The sequence below is a fragment of the Stenella coeruleoalba genome (genome assembly GCF_951394435.1).
Source record: "Stenella coeruleoalba genome assembly, chromosome: 2".
NCBI classification, from domain to species: Eukaryota; Metazoa; Chordata; class Mammalia; order Artiodactyla; family Delphinidae; genus Stenella; species Stenella coeruleoalba.
The window spans coordinates 131,515,268-131,534,392 of record NC_137147.1 but is presented as its reverse complement, the minus strand read 5'-3'; the positions used below and the strand labels follow the sequence as shown (position 1 = coordinate 131,534,392).

The 19,125-nt window shown below is 36.4% G+C and overlaps 1 protein-coding gene across 5 annotated transcripts in view; it reads left to right on the top strand.

Moving 5' to 3' along the window:
• SCAPER (S-phase cyclin A associated protein in the ER) overlaps positions 1 to 19,125 on the top strand; it is a 495,741-nt gene that overhangs the window by 344,644 nt on the left and 131,972 nt on the right. For all 5 annotated transcript variants that reach the window (XM_079912990.1, XM_079912987.1, XM_079912988.1 and 2 more), the window contains one exon: positions 18,319 to 18,442. In XM_079912990.1, coding sequence (XP_079769116.1) covers positions 18,319 to 18,442 — 124 coding nt within the window. The remainder of the gene's footprint in view (positions 1 to 18,318; positions 18,443 to 19,125) is intronic.

Here is a 19,125-nt window from a genome sequence, read left to right as displayed (position 1 = left end):
GATCATGGGCTAAATTGCTTGTTATAACAGAACCTCAGTTAAATGGTAACCCTACCATGTAGGGTAGGGCTTGTTGACTGCTAAAAGTGTGTGTATTTATTAAGTGCTCTGCACAAAGAAAGCACTTAGTTAATATCAATGGGGGTTTTTTGGTAGTTGTTATTGTCTTGACTCCACTTACCCTACTTAATTATTGAACTTTAAATCCCTAAGTCTGTATCACTTTGGGTTCTAAGAATCTATGATCTATTAATTTTACTTGGTCATTTGTTTTTTTCACCCTAAGTCCAAACTTCATCCTGGTTAATTTTGGCCCAGCCTGTCAAGATCGTTTTTGGATCCTGATTTGGCCTCTAATTTAGTTTCTTTTTCTTTAACTTTGTGCCACTCCTGAAGTTGATCTGTAAAAGATATGTATCTTCATCTAAATCATTGAAGAAATATCAAACAGTTTAGAAAATAGTCCAATTTAGCACTTTATTAATGTTGCCAAGTACTCCATTCGTTGTGTTATCTTCTCCTCAGAGATACTGTAATTCCTTGGGATCAGAGACCATAGTAAATACATTACTTATAAATCATATGATATCTTAGTAAATATCATTTGAATACATGAATGAATTCATTTTCTGAGACACGGAAGTAAAGCAGTAAAAGAGCACACTGCTTCAAATACTTGACTCTGTGGACTTAAAATATGATCACATCTCAATCTTAGCCAAATAAGGCCCTACTGATTTTGACCACTCTGTTAGCTAGACTTAAGGCAATATGTTTTTATTCCATCTTTAAACTTCTGTGGATTTGTATATCTTATATCTATAACTTCTTTCCTCAAAAGGTCAAAGGGAATGCTACAACTATATTCTTAGTTGTTGTCCTTATCACAGTTTTAGAATCAGAGTACACGGGTTTATATAAGATTACCCCTGTTTTAATCTATGATGAAAAATAAATTCTTCCTGCTGCTGTGGCCTTTATAAAGTATACCTCTCTATTCACATCAAACAAATTAAGTTGCTTTTTTGCTTCTTTAGAGTATATACATTTATCTATCTAGTAAATCAGTCTCAGGTAGAACAATAGTCACTGAATACAGTAAAAATAAATAAGTTTAGGATGATGTGAGGTAGAGCCTTGCTTACTAGGAAGATCACAAATTTATTCTCCAAAGTAAAATAACATAAACTTATGCAATTTATCTACCTGGCAATATTGCATTTGCTTGATCCTTTGAAGTTGGTGGGGAGGCAGAACTTAACATTTATTGAGAGCATCCTCAGTGCCAGTCCCTGTGTCAGATGCTTTGCGTGGCTTCCCTTGTTCACTCCTCACAGTCGCTGGAAGCCATGTACGTGACCGCTGCCAGAATGAGGGTCAGGAGCAACAATGTTTGGGGCATGACTGCAACCTGAAAGAGAGCCATGATACTCTTTTTTCAAAGAGTGTTTCTTCTTTCCAAATGGCAGAGTGTTCGGAATTACTCTCCCATGATTATTGAGGTTTCATCCCTAAAGGTGTCTGTTCCTTTTTCTTGGTCTAGTGATACTCACAGGGTAGCGACTGATGCAGTTCATTTCATAGTGGAAAAGGGATATCCCGTTGTATACCAGAAGCAGGTACATGACGTAGGGCTTCTGATCCTGATACCCAGGGAAACTGTTCTCTAGGGATTCCTTTCTTGGGATCAGTTGTATGTATATATGGACATGGGAATGGGATTGCCACATCTAGGAACCATTTGAAATAGACCTTGTCCTTAGGGAACTTACAGGGAAATGAGGTGGGTTAAACTCTAAATATCATTAGTACTAGCCTGCTGTGTTACCTTTGTGGAGTAGCCAGCCTGGTGGTATATGTAAGCTCTTCATAAAAGGAACATTTTGTTACGTATCTAATGTCTGCAAACTTAGTTTCCTCAGATGCCTGGCCTCGTGTGCCTGGCCTATAGCTTGCTTCTTATTCTGGTCTCTTGACTCACATGTCTGTTCTCTTTGGAGCTCATCTACTGTTAAATCTTTGCCTTTCTCTTCAGTTTGTAACACAATCCAGACTCCGTTAACCTGTTTTCACCATGAGCTTCCTTCCCTACTACCCTTTATTTCTTCTTGGCTTGTCATATTCACTTCATATTCGCCTCAACTCCATTCCTATTCGTTGTTCCCTTTTTCTGGGTGTTACAAATACTACATGTTCTAGGCATTGCAGCTGTGCCTCTTCTAAGCAGCTATATTTTATGCCATAGGGTGTTTCCCCCAATGGCCGTAGCTGGTTAAACCAAGAATGGACATTTGACTCAAAAGCAGCCAATCTATAGACCAGCCAGCAGTATCAGGCTTAAAACGCAGCCCCCAAAATTAAACTGGTCCAGTCAAGTTTCTCTCTCAGGGATTTGCAGTTGGAAAATTACAAAACTCCAACCTATTTTGTGTGTGTGTGTGTGTTTGAATTTGAAAAATCATGTAGAATAACTTCTGGGATGGTCATTACAGGGCTATGTTCACTCCAAGTTTAGCAGGACTAATGAAGGCCAGTTGGGGGGAAAGGAGGAGACCAAAACTGCTTCATAAGAGAAAAGGGGGCTGGAAATGAGAGTAGGCCCAGTCCACAGAGCTGGCATTGTTCCTGCCCTCCTGAAGTGTGGTAGTTCATTTTCTCCTGGATTCACGTGAAAGTTCCCAACAGCCTTACAGTAAATGCCTCTTTTTACTTGACATGTTTTGAGTAAATTTCTGTCCCTTCCAACCTAGAGCCTGATACTTTTAAATACAAATATTAAAGATTTTTTAAAACTCTAGATTGGGTTGAAAATATGGGACTATGGTATAGAACCTTCCTTGCAACCTCATAGAATTGTTTTTCTAAATTCTTTCATACCAAGAAAGAATGAATGAATGCCCACGTTTTAAAGTAGAAATAGAGAAAGCACGTTTTACAAGTTCTCTAGGGTATAGTTCTTTATGAACATTAAATGTTTCTACAAGCTGGGACTGGCAGAACTTTCCTTTTTTCTCCTAACCCCAGTTTGGAGAATCTGTATAGAAAATTATATACATTAAACATTCTGTCCCTGGATGCTAAGGTAAGCACACTTCAAGTAACATACTCTAGAGTGCAGAGCTTATTTTCAGAATCACAGATTAGAAAATGTATTGTGTATTGTTCTTTAATAACAATACATAAGTTCTGCAAGAACAAGTAACAGTACTACTCATGTTCTTTATAGCCCTCAAGTGTTAACTTTCTTGGTTGGCCCTTGGGTCACAGATTGATTACCTCATTATTAACTTTATAATTAGAACTTAGTTTGAATCCCAGTAACACTGTCTTATTTTTACAAAAACTAGAAGTATATTTTCTTAGACTCTATTTTCTCAGACTTGATCATAATGGACCATAGTCCAACTTTTTAATAAAAAAATGTTTGTTCATGATGAACTTAATCAGTGTACCAGTTATCTTCTGAAATTAGAACCAGTTGCCTGTTTTGAAGCTGAGGTTAAGATGTTTAGAATGTGAGGAGATTGCAAGAGCAGTCATCACCCCCCAACCCCCCACTCAAGTCCTGACAGCATGATGCAGCTCAGAATGTTAATCCTATACTACAAGGTAAAGCTTTATTATATTTTTAAGAACTGAATAATATGCCTTTATTTTAAGTTTTAACGGTGCAGTTTCAACTGCTAGGAGAAAGATATAGCATTGGTAAAAGACAAATGATTTTTTTGTTAAGTCATTTTTATAGTACTTAAAAGAAGGAAGAAAAACATTGACTTATTTCAGTTCAAGCTTTTTTTGGACTTGCAATTTTGTTCTTCTCAGGGAAACCACACAATATCTCCATATTATTAAACATCTATCCCAAAGCATGACATAGTCAAGTACCTGATGCAAGTTTCAGGGCATTGCATCATCCTATTCCTCTCTCTCTCTCTTTCCCAATAAGAAATGCAAAACTTTATTCTAGATGGGGTTGTTGTTTTACCAAAATTGCACTGGTAGCTGCTGGATTCATGTTTTCTGATAAAATTTGCAGTTTTGAAACTTTTTTCTTAGCCCAGTCTACATTAAGGCATTTTCTTTCCATGTAGAAAGTTCTCAAGTAATATTTTGTTGGTTGAACAGTTTTGGTTACGTGTCTACTTAAGAAAATCTTTAACTTGAACTGTCACTGGTAAATAACTCCTGGGATGTTACTCACAACTTATTTGAGGCTCTAACTTGCTTGCTATTTCCTTTACACTAATGCCTTCTCCAGGGAATCATTTTCATCAAGCCTAGCTATTGATTCAGAGTTCAGGTTATTGCCTTACTGAAAATAAAAATTCATATAAATAGTTCTCAGCATTGACATTTGAGTTAATGTAAATACAAATCTCTCTCAGTTTTTTCAAATTTATGCATTCCAGCAAAGATGGTTGTAAAGCTAATTTCTATTAAGTGAATCCTATTTTCTTATTAATTTCCTTCTAAAATCAGCAGTGTATTTCTGTGAGGAAAGTGTCAATGCACTAAACAATTGATGTAGAGTTTGTGACCAAGTCCTTTGGTGTTCTAGACAGTGTAACACAGCAGTCCTACTGAAATACTCTGTAGCACTTTCAGAATTATGAACTATGTAGCAATTTGCTAACTTTGTAACCTCTTTTCTTTTGTTACTGTCTGGGACTTAGATTCTTGAGAAACACCTAAATAGGATGAAGATTATAATATCACATTTTACAAATATGTACACAGTCTAACACATAATGTATTTTAGGCTAAAATCTACTTCTATAAACATATTCACTTTCCCACTTGATTAGTTCTAGAACTGAAGGCAGGAATATCTGTATTTAGAATTAGAGAAAAGGGAATATAATGCACTAATGGATTAAACTCAGCTGGGATTTAGAGTCAGAGCATTAGAGTTCAAATACCAGCTTTGCCAGTATTTAATGTGAGACCTGTCTCTTAAGACCTTATTGTGCTGTAGTATTTTTCATCTGGGAAATGGGGGAAAGATTTCTATCTCACAGGGTTGTTGTGAAGGTGAAGTGCTAATATGTAGAAAAGGGCTTTGTGAATTGTCACACTCTAGCATGGGATACCAGTGGCACTGGGTCAGAATGCGGGATTGCCCTGCACGCTGCAAGGTGTGTAATAGCCCATTAAATACCTCTGCCCTCAGTCATTGTGACAACCAAATATGTTATTATACCTTTACACACATACCTAGGAGGTTTGTACAATTCTGATTGAGAGTTGTGTGCTGAGCAGTAGACTTGTGGAAATAAAACATTGTCCATACCCTCAGCAGGCTCATTCATTAAGAGGTGAGCTAAACAAGGGACGAGGTAATTTAGTGTGATGTGCTAAGAATAACTATGGAAGCATGCACCAAGTACAGAGATAGCATGAAGGATGGAGTAATTAACTGCCATAGGAGGACACAGAATCTTTCCTGTAGGATATGCCATCTAAATTGGGTTTTAAAAGATAGATTCAGAGTTTGCCAAATTAACAAATCCTACTAGGCAGAGAGCACAGCATGCGCAAGATCATGGAGGCCTGAAATAATAGGATGTGCTTGGGAAGCTGTACACATTTTGATATTCTTAGGGCACAAATGTTCTAATAAGAGGAAAAGATATTAGAACACTGTCAGTACAATATCAAAAATAATTAAGTCTGATGGAATTGGACAAAATGACTAATTCAGGGAAAAGTAAAAGGTATTTATTCCTTATTTATTTCACATTTTGGCAAGAAAAGTTTATATCTCTTTCATTCACTCATCTTTCTATTAGTGCTGCCACTACCTTAATTTAAGCCCGTATTGCTTATGCTATTTTAACCAAAGAGGAATTCTGTCATTTAATATATTCTTTTATTGCCATGTGCGTAGTACTTTGTTTAGTATTGTGGGTAAAAGATGAGTGAGAGACAGAACCTTTACAAAGAAGCTGTTTTGAATCCCTGCAAAACACTTGGCATTGTCAGAAATACAAGAGTAATAAAACTGTTTTATAAATATATTACATTTATTTAACAGAGTTTTTGGCTTGTCTTCACCAATTTATCACATTATATAAATGAAGAAACTAAGGCTTAAAAAGACTGAATGATTTACCATCAGTTATCACACTGGCAGCTAGGACTGCGCATTCTATTCTGGTACTCTTCCTTCTCTACCTTATTGCCTACATGGTATCACCAAAGAGAGATATTATCAGTCTTCAGGTATTTGTTAAATTTCTTCTGAGATATGTGAGATTTTTATCTTCAAAGAGCTTACATCACAACGGGAAAGATAAGACTAATCAGTACGTTACTCTACACCACACAGCAAAAAAAAATTGAATTATTGAAGGTGTATGTAGAAAGTGTGATTTAATTTGTTTGAGTCTATAAGGGTCCTCAGTGGATCTCTTACAAAGCTGGTATTTACAGGGTAATGATGGCTATGCTTTTGTTTCTGATATGTGAATATTTAACCTTTAAAAATTTAATAAAAATTGAATATTTCTTTGATACCTTATAAAAATTACTGTCATCATTCCTGTGAGTAGCTTGGGGTTTTTTTGTTGCTGTTATTTAGTTTATTTGTTTAGTTTTTTACTTTTGGTGGAGGTGGTATTGTTTGGTTGATTGGTTTAAGGTTTTTAAACCAATTATTGTAGTGGCTTATTGGTGTGGGTACAGAAAATGCTTGTGGAATGATTTTTCCCTCCTAACAGGTTAGGAGCCAAAGAGGGACAACAGGAATGATCTAACAGAAATTGGGAAAGATGAACCAAAACCACTTGTAACTATCTGTATGTATGAGACAAAATGTTCAGAGAAGATCTAGCAATGAAGTCTAAAAAAGCAGTGCAACGTTTCTGTGTTACCTTAAACACCCTTCTCATGACTTAAATCAGGTGGCAAATATGGAGTAAATTTATCATAAGACTTATTTCCCATCAGTAACAGATGTGGGTACTATAGAGGTGGAAATCATGCGCCACCCCATGTATCTGCTACGTTATAGCCCCTCATTAAGTGTTAATAAAATGGTATTTGCCAGTGTGGGTGAAATTTAGGATACAATCCATTGTTAATAAGCAATTCCTTATTTCTAGGCAGGATTATTGTAATATAATTCTAAATGTCTATTTTTAGATCAAGGTTTACTAGAAGTGAATAACTTTCCCCAAGACAATAAAAGTAAAAACATTGTTTTGCAAGCTAATTAGCCATAGTGATTGATAAATACTCATCTCCATTTGACATATTGAGGCATTTTGTTTATGCCTTGGAAGGCTGAACACAAATGGTTACAGTTGACAGCTGTTGTACCACTAATAAGATTAAAGTAAAGAAATTAGTTGTGTCGACTTTAATCTGCTGTTTAACATTGCAAACCACCTGGGGTCTTCTCCAGAGCCAACATGTTTAATTGTGACTTTAAAATTATATAACCAGATCCTACGTAAGAACATATCTAAAGACTTGCTAATCATAACTGTCTTGTTATTAGACAAGACAGAGTTTAACAGTAGACTTTAAAATTAATGTTTTAATTTGATGCTCATCCTACATTTTTAAATATATTTTTGTAATCTTTGAAACATAACACCTTCTCAGTGGGAGATTAATTTTAGGAAATGCAGAAAGTCTAATTAGGTTGTGCTTAAAATATATATGGTTTCACATTTAAAATTAGAATATGTCTCTGTGGAATAATTAAATTGCCTATCTAATTGTCCCAAATTCACCAATTAAAGAAGAACCCTTGAAATAACATATCCACTTGAAAGTTTCTTACTCCCGCTCTGAGGCATCATTATACTTAGGAAAATCATTTAATTAAAAAATTACTCTCAGTGTTATTAAAATGTTACATTGTAGAATATGATATGCAATGTAATGATCATTTGTGATTGTTACATTGAATTTTGATGCAAACTGAAGTGTAGGATGCACCTAACTTACATACCCATAGTACAGATCGGTTGGTCGGCAGCATTATTAGCGTCTCTTCAAGACCCCTTGAGCTGTCTTGATTTGCAATTCCTGGATGTTGGCCCCCCTGCTATCCCCGCCCACCCTAAGTGTTCTAGCGTCAGAATGGAGGGAGTCAGAGGTAGAGAAGGCAGTGTGGATTTACACTAGTCATCACTGTGCCAGTGGGAAAAGTTTTCCTCTTTGTCCGCAGCTCACACGGATCCAAATGTCCAAATGTCCACTGTAAAAATACCTCCAAATTCTGTCACAAGTCCACATTCTTTGTGGTCACAAAAATATCAAAACTGAATCATCTCTTCCTTATTAAATTTTCTGCATCATTCTTCTGTCCTCAGATTTCTTGCTGAGAAGACATTTTCTTATTAACCAAGACGTGCTTATTCCATATCTTCAAATTTTATCAATAAAATAATAACACTTAAAAAGATTTCCATATATGCAAGACCACATATAGAACTTTTTGCAAATACATTTTCCATGTTAAATACTATTTTGCTTTGCTTTTATTCAGTTTATTTTATTCTAATCAGTACTATATGTCTACAATCTATTTGGTACAACAGACCAAGTGAACATTATTAAAATGAGACTGCTTTAGAAAATTTTCTCCCTTGCCTCAATAAATAACTTTATAAGCATAATCAAATAGCACTCTCTGTTAACACTACATGTTAGCATTCCATGTTGTTTTATAATTTTAAATTCACTGGTTCAGTAATATACACTAGTGTCTTTCTACTTTCTGTAGAGAAGAACTAAGAGATCTGATACTAAAAGATTTGCAAATGAAAGCTGATTTTATTTGTTTTAAAAATTTAAAAATCATGAACTTTCCACATGTTTCCCAAGCTGGGTAGTGTTCTTTCTCTACCTTTTTTTGTTGAGGAAGAGAGTATTACATTCATTCGCTCTGTTGTCAGTGTTTATTTTTTAGTTCCTGGTATGTATAGACCAGGAAGTGTTTTATGTGCTTTGGATACATTACAGAATAAAAGGTAATAAATGGGCAAAAGATTTGAATAGATACTTCACCGAAGAAGACACACAGATGGCAAGTAAGTGTATGAAAAGATGCTCTACCTCATTAGGAAATACAAATTCAAACCACAAGAAGAGACTTCATCATACCTACTAAAATTTCATAAAAAAGAAAACTGATACTACCAAGTGCCAGTGAGCATACAGAGCAATTGTAACTCTCTTACTTACACTACTAGTGGGAAATGCACAATGGAACAGCCACTTTGGAAAACAGTGTGTAAGTCTCTCATAAAATTAAATATATACTTACTATATGGCCCAGCAGTCCCACTCCTAGTTACCCCAGAGAAATGAAACAAAATATGTGCTCAAAAAAACCCGTAAATGAATGTTTATAGCAGCTTTATTCATAATTGCCCCAAACTTGAAACAACCCAAATATTCTTCAACTGGTAAATGAATAAGCAATTCATAAGCATGGAAAGTATCTATGCAATTAAATACTATTCCGAAATAAAAAGGAACAGACTGTCTATGCATGCAGCAACACGGATGAATCTCAGATGCATTGTACTAAGGGAAAGAAGCCAGAGTCAAAAGGCTGCATATGGAATGATTCGATTTCTATGACTGAAAAAGGCAAAACTACAGAATTAGAACACAGATATGTGGTAGTCAGGGGTTAGGAGAGGAGATGACTAGAAAGTAACCATCCAGGGGAATTTGGGAGATGATGGTTCTATATCTTTATTGTGGTTGTGGTTTCACTGCTGAATGCATTTGTCAAAACTCTGTGCACTAAAAAGGGTAAATGGTAACTGTGTATAAATTGTACTTCAAATTTTAAAGTTACATATTGAAAGTGCAAAAGAGCACATGATATATAAATGAAAGAAAATTCATTTATCATTAGACTTTTCAATATCAGTGTTTTATTTCAGAAGAAAATGAAATAACATTTTTAATATACTCAAGAAAAGAAGATACGTGCCAAGGAGTTTATATTCAGCAAAATTGACCTTCCCTTATAAAAGGGACAGACACTTATCAATATGCAAGAACTCAGGGAATATTGTTCCCACAAGACCTTGCTAAGGAGTCTAATAGAGAACAAGCTTCAGACAAGTAATGAATATAGATACATTGACATGTGGACTGATAGTGAACATTAAATATATAATTATGGCACTAAAACTAAAGAAGATTAAGAGGGAGAGTGTAGTATGAGATGATTGTATGTTCTGACAGTGCAGCTAGTACAGCCTCTTTGGAGGTGAGGAATAGATATGGCATATGCCAAAATATTTTTAACTGTTTTCAGTAATCATAATTAGTGTACTATTAATTTTGTTATTCTCAAACTGCTGTGTGTTATAATGTAGCATAAAGCAAATAAGTAATTATGGATATTCTAACTCTGTCATCCTTGCTGCTCTTAAGGACCAGGATTCTCAGTGTCAAAGAGAGGAAAGAGAGCTGTTACATGTTGATAGAAGAGTTTGAAGAAAAAATCCCGTAGTCCTGAGTTTGAATCTGAAATAACAATATGAATTTACGAGATACTTGATCTTTAACTGGGGGATGGGGTTCCCACCCCTAGTCATTCTAATGAGTGTTTAAAAAAGCAGAATAGTGGGAAATGTGGTTAATTAATGTGTTAGCATGTTCCACAGTTGTACATTCTTGTATATTCTCCTTGAAACAAGGAAGACAGTTGTCCCTTCATTTAGACATCTCTGTGCTCAGCCAGCTCTGTGCTGCATACTATGAGGGCCCCAAAAAGGATGAATCAGGCAAGGACCTTGCTTAGAACTAACTTAAAGTAGTTGTATAATAGAATAGAATTTTCAGTGCTTTGACACTAGTCTCAGTTTTTAGCCTCCAGAATTGGCACATACAGCTTTCAGGTGGGCCAGTCCTGCAAGGCCAGGCCTACATCACAGGCCCCGTTCTGTGAGGGGCCACTCACTTGGTGGGTCCAGTTAGGGTGTTAGAATTCTTAACTGCAGTTGCATCTCCCTAGTTTCAAATAATTCTTTTTAATAATATCTTAAAAAGTTCTTGTAGTTTGGAGCTTTATAAAGACAAAGCATAATTTGAGAATGGCAATGCATATAAGCTATATACCATTTATTAAATGCTTAATGCAAACAAAATGTACGTGGTAAATTATAATATGTTTGAGAGCTCTAGTTTTAATATTCATTTCTCCCTTCCCTAGGAAACTGGTATTACTCCAGGGCTGTGTGTTCTGGTTCAGTCCAGATAATCTTCTTTCCTTAAACTATATCATTTGCTGTGTTTTGTGATGTTCTGTCTCTTTCCTACACTTATCCACATCAAGCCCATCCTTTGCTTACATGAGGGCTGAAACAGTAACTGATGAAAATTCCAAGTTTCTCTTTGCAGCTGTATTGGTGTGACTCTTATTACTTGCTGTGCCTACTTAGCACAGAATTTTGCTCTGCGGGAACTTAAAGCCTTCACTCACCTCCATGTGTATAAGCTATATGCCATTTATTAAATGCTCAATGCAAGCCAAAGGCAAATTATAATTTATAATATAAGGCCTCTGGTTTTAAACTGCCAATGACAGTTGTTTTTAAATGTCTGCTTTCTTGACACTGGTATGAGATAGTGGATTTTGGTGAACAGTGTTTCCTGAAAAGTCTTAATCACTAGAAACTGCATAAGGATATAAACTTACATACTTCCTTAGTTATATTATCAAGTCCTCTTAGGCTGCAACCACCTGGGGCTTTTCTATTTAACTATTTCATAACATCTTAGATACTAATCTTAATGTCAGAGGTGTACTACACTTGTATTCTATTAGTGTTCTTTTGGGGTATAAATAGGTTCCTGTATTTATTGCTAAAATACCCAGCTTTATGACGCCTTTTCTGTCCTCTGTTTTTCAGAGGAAACATTTGCAGTGAGAAGACTTACTGACACAAGATTCACTCATGTATTCATGATTATTTGGAGCAGAAAGCCTTTATCTAAACCCAACCACAGTGTACTTTTGACAGAAAGGACAGTAAGATTTTACTGTCTTCTCAGAAGATACTTTTAAAATCTGGGGCTTTCTGTTTGATGTTAAAAAGTGCTTCCAGTCATTTGAGTTTTAAATTACAAGGAAAGCTGCTTGGGCAGACCACCCAAGCTGGGTTCAAAGAAGTGATCTTTCTAAGACAGGTGCTCTTCAAATAGAGGTTGTTTTTCAAACAAGTTCTACTAAGTGGACAAGTTTTTCCTGACCCTGAGATTTTTGGTTACTGCCTCCCCCCACCCCGCCCCGCTTTTTTCTCATCAGAAAGTAGTTTCTTTGTGGAAGTTTCTTTGGAGAGTTTTGTGAGCATAAGATTATACAGATGCATATTCCATACTTTACTAGTAAATGCAGTTTCTTTAAAGCACAGAGGGCTTTAGGACAAAATCCCCTACCATGTGCTGTTTGCTTTTTCATGTATTTGTTTATTTATGCCTTACAATATTCCACAAAAGATTTTAGACAAGTTGTAGGGATTTAATTGAATAAGACAGAAAAAAGATTAGAAATCAAGACCATAAAATTTATAGATCAAAACCAAAGGGAAAAGAGGATACAATTATAGAACTATAATTCCACGTGTCATTCTAAATATAGTACCCTCATTTTTTTTAAGCCTTGAGGGATCTATAGTTACATATGTTAGTCCCACTGTAAAGCTGCAATACACAAAACAATGTGATATTGGCACAATGCTGAACAATATTAGCAACTAGACTAGGAAACCAGGGAATATATCCTATATATATAGTTATAGTTAAGGTGGCATTTCAAACCAGTAGAGAAAAGGTGAATTATTGAGTAATCTCTGGGGCGGGGGGTGGAATTTAGGCTTCTGCCTCATGCCACACCCCAAAATAAATTTTAAATGATTTGATAGTAAATTATAAAACCATAAAATTACCACACACAGTGATGATTAAAGAAAAATAAATAAAAATGGCTAGACAAAGACATGTAGTTACCTCATCTTATAGTGAAGAATAACCTTTTAAAGGATAAAAGGAAAGGAAGAAACAAATAAATCACAAAGAAAGAATTATTTGACTGCCTAAAATTGTTTAGCTTCAGTACATAAAAAATGCCTTCAAAATAACAAGCAAAATTAATGGCAGTAGGTAAACTGGAAAATATATTAACAACATATATTAACCCTTTTTTTATATTTATATTGAGAGAATCCTTATAAATCACTAAGAAAAAGATAAAAACCTCCAATAAAAATTTTAAAATAGAGGATAAGAATAATTAACAAAAAGATAAGTGACTACTCACCTTATACCTTATCCCACAATCAATTTCATAGCTTGCATTTAAATGTAAAAATCTATGAAAATGCCAGAAGTAAATTTAAAAGAATGTTTTTATAATCTTGAAATGGGAAGGTCCTTCTAAGTTTTACACAATACCCAGGTGTACTAAAGGGAATGTTTGACAGATTTTATCAAATAAAAATGAAAACATTCTTTATGACAAAAAACAAAAAATTTAGATAAGCAACAGACTGGAAAAGTTATTTTGCTACATATGATGATAAAAGGTTAATATCTTTATTATTGGTAAAGAGCCTTATAAATCAATAAGAAAAAGAGAGACCCCCCCAATAGAAAAATGGGTAAAAGGTTCACAGTGATAATTCAAGAAAATATAAATATACATTGGCAATAAGCACATGAAAAAGTCTTTGATCACACTAGTAATAAAAGAAATGCAACCTTTAAAAATTCCATTTTTAGGGCTTCCCTGGTGGTGCAGTGGTTGAGAATCCGCCTGCTGATGCAGGGGACATGGGTTCATGCCCCGGTCTGGGAGGATCCCACATGCTGCGGAGCGGCTGGGCCCGTGAGCCATGGCCGCTGAGCCTGCACGTCCAGAGCCTGTGCTCCGCAACAGGAGAGGCTACAACAGTGAGAGGCCCGCGTACAGCAAAAAAAAATTCCATTTTTAGCTGTCAGATCAATAACAGTTGTTTATAATGAAATTATCTGATGTTGGTAAAAACATGGAGAAACTCTTTTTCTGGGAGTATAAATTGGTTTAAAATATTTTTTTCTGGCAGGCAATTTGAATTTTGCAGTGTCTCAAAAATCTTAAATGTTCATATCCTTTGACTCAAATTATCATTGCTGAAAATTCATCCTAAGGAAGCAGAAGGATTTGTTCAGTACAGCTATTGTGAACATGAGTTGTGCTATTGAGCACATCCTATGTTTCTGGAGCTCCCAAGCATATAATGTGGCCCTCCCGCTATAGAGCATGAGAATGCCAGGTATTTGCTTCCCAGTATTCTTTGTGTCTAGTATATAAACTTGTGACCTAGGCTTCACAACCCAACATACCCACTCCAGACTTTTACTCTGAGGCTAATGAAGTAAGAAGCAAGGACATCCCAAACTCTATTCTTTTGACAATTGGAGGCAGCTGCATCTGGTGTCCAAAATCATAGTGTGAGTTCAAGCTGTGGCATATGGTGCCCAGTGTTTTTTTTAGCAGATCAATTTCATGGTATGTGATTTGGATATTGGTCCGGGCAGGGTAACTTCTGTGCCTGTGTTTTCTAAATCCTATGATATACCCAATATCCTGTCAGTTAATTTCCTTAATATTTAAGTCAACCAGAGCTTACTTCCTGTGGCATATAACTAAGAACTCTGAATATTAAAACAGTGTTGTTTATAACGTTGAAAATTGGGCACAATAGTAAGGGATTGATTGAAGTAAAATTTTATATCCATTGGATGACACTGTTCCATCTTTTAAAATCTATAATATTTCTCAATGTAAGTATTTTAATCAGAAAAGGAATTTAAAATAAGAAGTTGGATGTTTACAAAACTGTTGGAAAAAGTTGTAGACCTTTTGTTGTTGACTCCAAAACAATACCAGACATATCCACTGGGGGCACTGCTCCCTTTGAGGCCAAACACAAGTTAGGAAGGAAATAAGCTAATGCCACACACAACTTTCTCTCACAACCGGGAAACCACAGAATGGGTACTTAAGGCTGCAGATCAGAGGTTAGGAAATCAAATCAAGTAGTACAAGTTATCCCACTGGTTCTTGACACACAGAATTCGGGAAATGGAACCTGAATATTACTGCAGGAAAACCTCACTTTTCCAAACCTTGCTTGATAAGGACAACAACCAATGGCACGGGAAGATGGCCTTGGCTCACTTCACCCTCCAAATCTTGTATGATACCATTTGTGTGGGAGGGAACAACTCTTGCATATGCACAGACTACTTCTGGAAGGATATGTAGACTAGTAACCATGGTGATTTCTAAGGTAGGGAACTGAGTGGCTGAGGGAAATAAGTAAGAGGGAGATACTTTTCACCATGCTTTTTTGTGTGTGTTGTACTAAGGTCATCATTCCTATTCAAAAAGTTACCAAGTTAAATTTTATTTGTATTGAAGCTCAGTAGTTTTTACTGTACTCCAAGGGAACACACCCGTAGGTGTCCCCAGGCCTCTGAGGAACCCTTCAAGGCTCTTTGAGAGGAGAACAAAGTAGGGTCCTGGGTCCCTCACTTCTGCTTCAGTCAGAAGAGGTCTGATTTTATCTGTTCTTTGGTTTAAGCTTCTGAAAAAGATTTTGTTAGCTTTTAAGCTTCTGAGTAAGAAAGCATTCTGCTGCTTTTTCTTAAAAAATTGAGGAACAGTGTTATAGAAGAATTTTTTTTAAGATTTTTTTTGATGTGGACCATTTTTAAAGTCTTTATTCAATCTATTACAATAGTGCTTCTGTTTTATGTTTTGGTTTTTTGGCCCCAAGGCATGTGGGATCTTAGCTCCCTGTCCAGGGATCGAACCGCTCACCCCCCGCATTGGAAGGCAAAGTCTTAACCACTGCACCACCAGGGAAGTCCCTATAGAAGAATATTAAATGTCATGGAGAAATATTCATTGTACACATATTAACTAAGTGAATATTTGTAAGAAGAGAAGACTGGAAGTACAAATACCAATCATCTCTGGATAGTTTTTTACTGTTTATTTGTGCTTCTCTTTCCCAAAGTTATGACAGTTATCTAAAATTATTTTTATAATCACAAATACATGTTATTTTTTAAATTAAAAAGAAAAGTCCTCTTGAAAAATCTAAATATGTTACCTAATAACTGAAATAATGTTGATTTGCATTTGTGGAGAATTTGTTAGGTAGTGCCTCCAACCAATGTGTCCTAAATGAGTTACATGTAGGCCACATTTTCCTGTACAATCCTCAGGGATTAAGTCAGGCCAGAGCTGAGCCTCCTCCTGGCTCCCTTCAACTTAGAGTCCTTTCGTTGTTTGTTTGTTTTGCGGTACGCGGGCCTCTCACCGCCGTGGCGCCTCCCACCGCGGAGCACAGGCTCCAGACGCGCAGGCCCAGCGGCCACGGCTCACGTGACCAGCCGCTCCACGGCACGTGGGATCCTCCCGGACCGGGGCACAAACCCGCGTCCCCTGCATCAGCAGGCGGACTCCCAACCACTGCGCCACCAGGGAAGCCCTCTTTCGTTGTTTATGCCAGTATGCCATGAAAAAATTTGGGACACGCCGTGCTTTATTATCCTGGAAATAATAGCTTCTATAGCACACTTTGGATTTTTTAATGTTTTATTTGTGCATTATTCTTAACAAGAATAATAAGATTAATAACCCTAACGAAGTCTATCATTATTAAGTATTTAAGCATGTGCCAGGCACTGTCCTAAGTATAATATTTTACATCTGTTAACTTCATTTAATTCTCATGATAACCATGTGAAGCTTAGGTATTATTATCTCAGTTTTTTAGGTAAGAAAATGGATGCTAAGATATTAAATGACTAACTTGCTAAAACCTCAAATGGCACAACTGGGTTTCTAACCTAGTGTCTTATTCCAGTACCTCTACTCTTAACCAGTGTATTCTAATGCTCAGTTTTCAGGAACCTATCAATTATGTGAAGCAAGATACAACTATATCAGACAAACAGATGATTACAAGTACAAGAGGGGCTGTCTTCACCGTCTTTCTCCTACTAGAGCATCAGCTCCATGAGGACAGAGAGCTTGTCTGTCTTGTCCACCTAGCACAGAGCCTGGAAAATCATAGGCACTTAGATATTTGTTGAATGAATGAATACTCACTTGTTGGTTCTTAGACCTGTACTTTTCAACTCTAGCTATACATCAGAATTGCTCATAGAACTTTTGAAACATGCAGATGTCTAGAGCCCTCCCATTCCCCAACTAGCATCTCCAGGGGAGGAACTCAGGCAAGTATATATCTTTGAAGATATACAGGTGATGCTAGTGCTCTGTCAAACTCTAGAGCCCCTATTCCAGAACAGTGGTCCTCTGACTTGAAGATGCATCAGAATTACCTGTGAAATTTGTTAAAACACAAATTGCTGGACTCTACCCCCAAAGTTTCTAGTATTTAGTAATCTGGGGTGGAACCTGAGAATTTGCATTTCTAAAAGTTCCCACGTGATATTGATGTTACTGGTCCATGGTTCACACTTTAAGAATTGTTGTTCTAGAGGGTTGGTTGTAAGGGACTAAATCAAAACACTTATACATAGGACTTAAGCAGGAGATTTAGTCAGACAGGCAAGAATCAACACTGATCACTCAGGCAATGCAGGTTAATCACAGTTTTCAAAGCACTCAGAAGAATACCCATTGAGTGTTGCTCCAAATGTTTCTTTGAACAGTGGCATATAATTTTTTAATCCTTAAGAAAAAAAAAAAACATTTCTTTGATGGGTTTGACCTTAGACTGTTTTACTCTCTAGGTCCTCCCCTGCTCAATCTCTGAGCAGGTGTGGTGCTCACTCCCCAGAACTCTGCAGTTCTTGTCTCACAGGGAAAGCCTCTAGTTTCTCCTCATGTGTGCTCCCTTCTTCCATCATCTGCCCTTGTCAACCAGGAGATCTAGCAACAGGAGCTTTGGCAGACCTTTTTTTCTGGGTATTATTCAAAGAATTCTAGATCCCAAAATTCCTGGGTAATATCTAATCTTAGATTATTAAGACCTTGTCAGTAGACTGGTAAGTACATTTCCATTGCCTGCTGCTGCAACTAAGAAATTAATAAGAGGCAAGAATTAGTTACTAATGAACACTGGGCTGTGGATAAAAATTACAAGCTTTTATATCTAGCTGATGGACCTTGTACCTAGTAATATTTGGCTTGTTTTTTTTTTTAGAGTGACTTCTATCCCATGCCTGTTGCTTTTATACCATTCATTTTATGTATTTTAAATTGTTTAGAGAAGAGCTGCACGAGTTTTATAAGTGGTGTTTTTCTCCTTCTGTTAGGTCTCTCTGCAATGCAATCAATGTTTACAACCTCACCTGCAATAACTGTTCAGAAAACTGCACTGATGTTCTGTTTAGTAACAAGATTACCTTCTTAATGGACCTCCTCATACACCAGTTGACGGTATGTAATATTATTGCTTTGAGTTAGAAGCAGCTAAGATTTGAGAAATATCCCCTGTGGAGAAAACTAAAAGCTTATTTACTCTCCAGATTGGGGAAAAAAAAAAAAGTGAAGATGATTGGGAGAGTAAAATAGGAACTGGCAGAAAAACCTCTTAATTTGAAAATCTTATATTGCATTCTCCTAATTTCCAGTATTTGATGGGTAATATACTTGTAGCACTTGCTGATATCATAAATTTACATGGTCATACTAGGGCTTTGGAATCAGTTAAGCTCAAAGGCAAACCTCTGAGGCCGTAGGAATGAGCGCTGTAGAAGGGAAGACAGCTGGGAAAGTCTGAAAACCTATCTTACCAGCTCAGTTAAAAGGGTCAGTTTAAAAAGGACTTTTTGATGACCATTGATATATTTTTTTGAAGCAAGAAACTCCTCTGTCAGAAAGGGGCAAACCTGTTATACTTTTGAAATGGGAACAAGCAGCCAATTGTAGCCTTAAATTTTACTTCGGTTCACAGATGTTGAAAGAGGTAAGCTCAGCATAATATCCAAAGGTTTAGGCCTGTCAACTGCAGTCTCCAGAACACAGCCCTGGGGCCTTGGTCAAGTTTCTGAGCTCCTGAGGTATTGGCACAAAATCGCTCTCAAGCTGCGAGTTTATAACACAGGAGATTTATTTTTCAG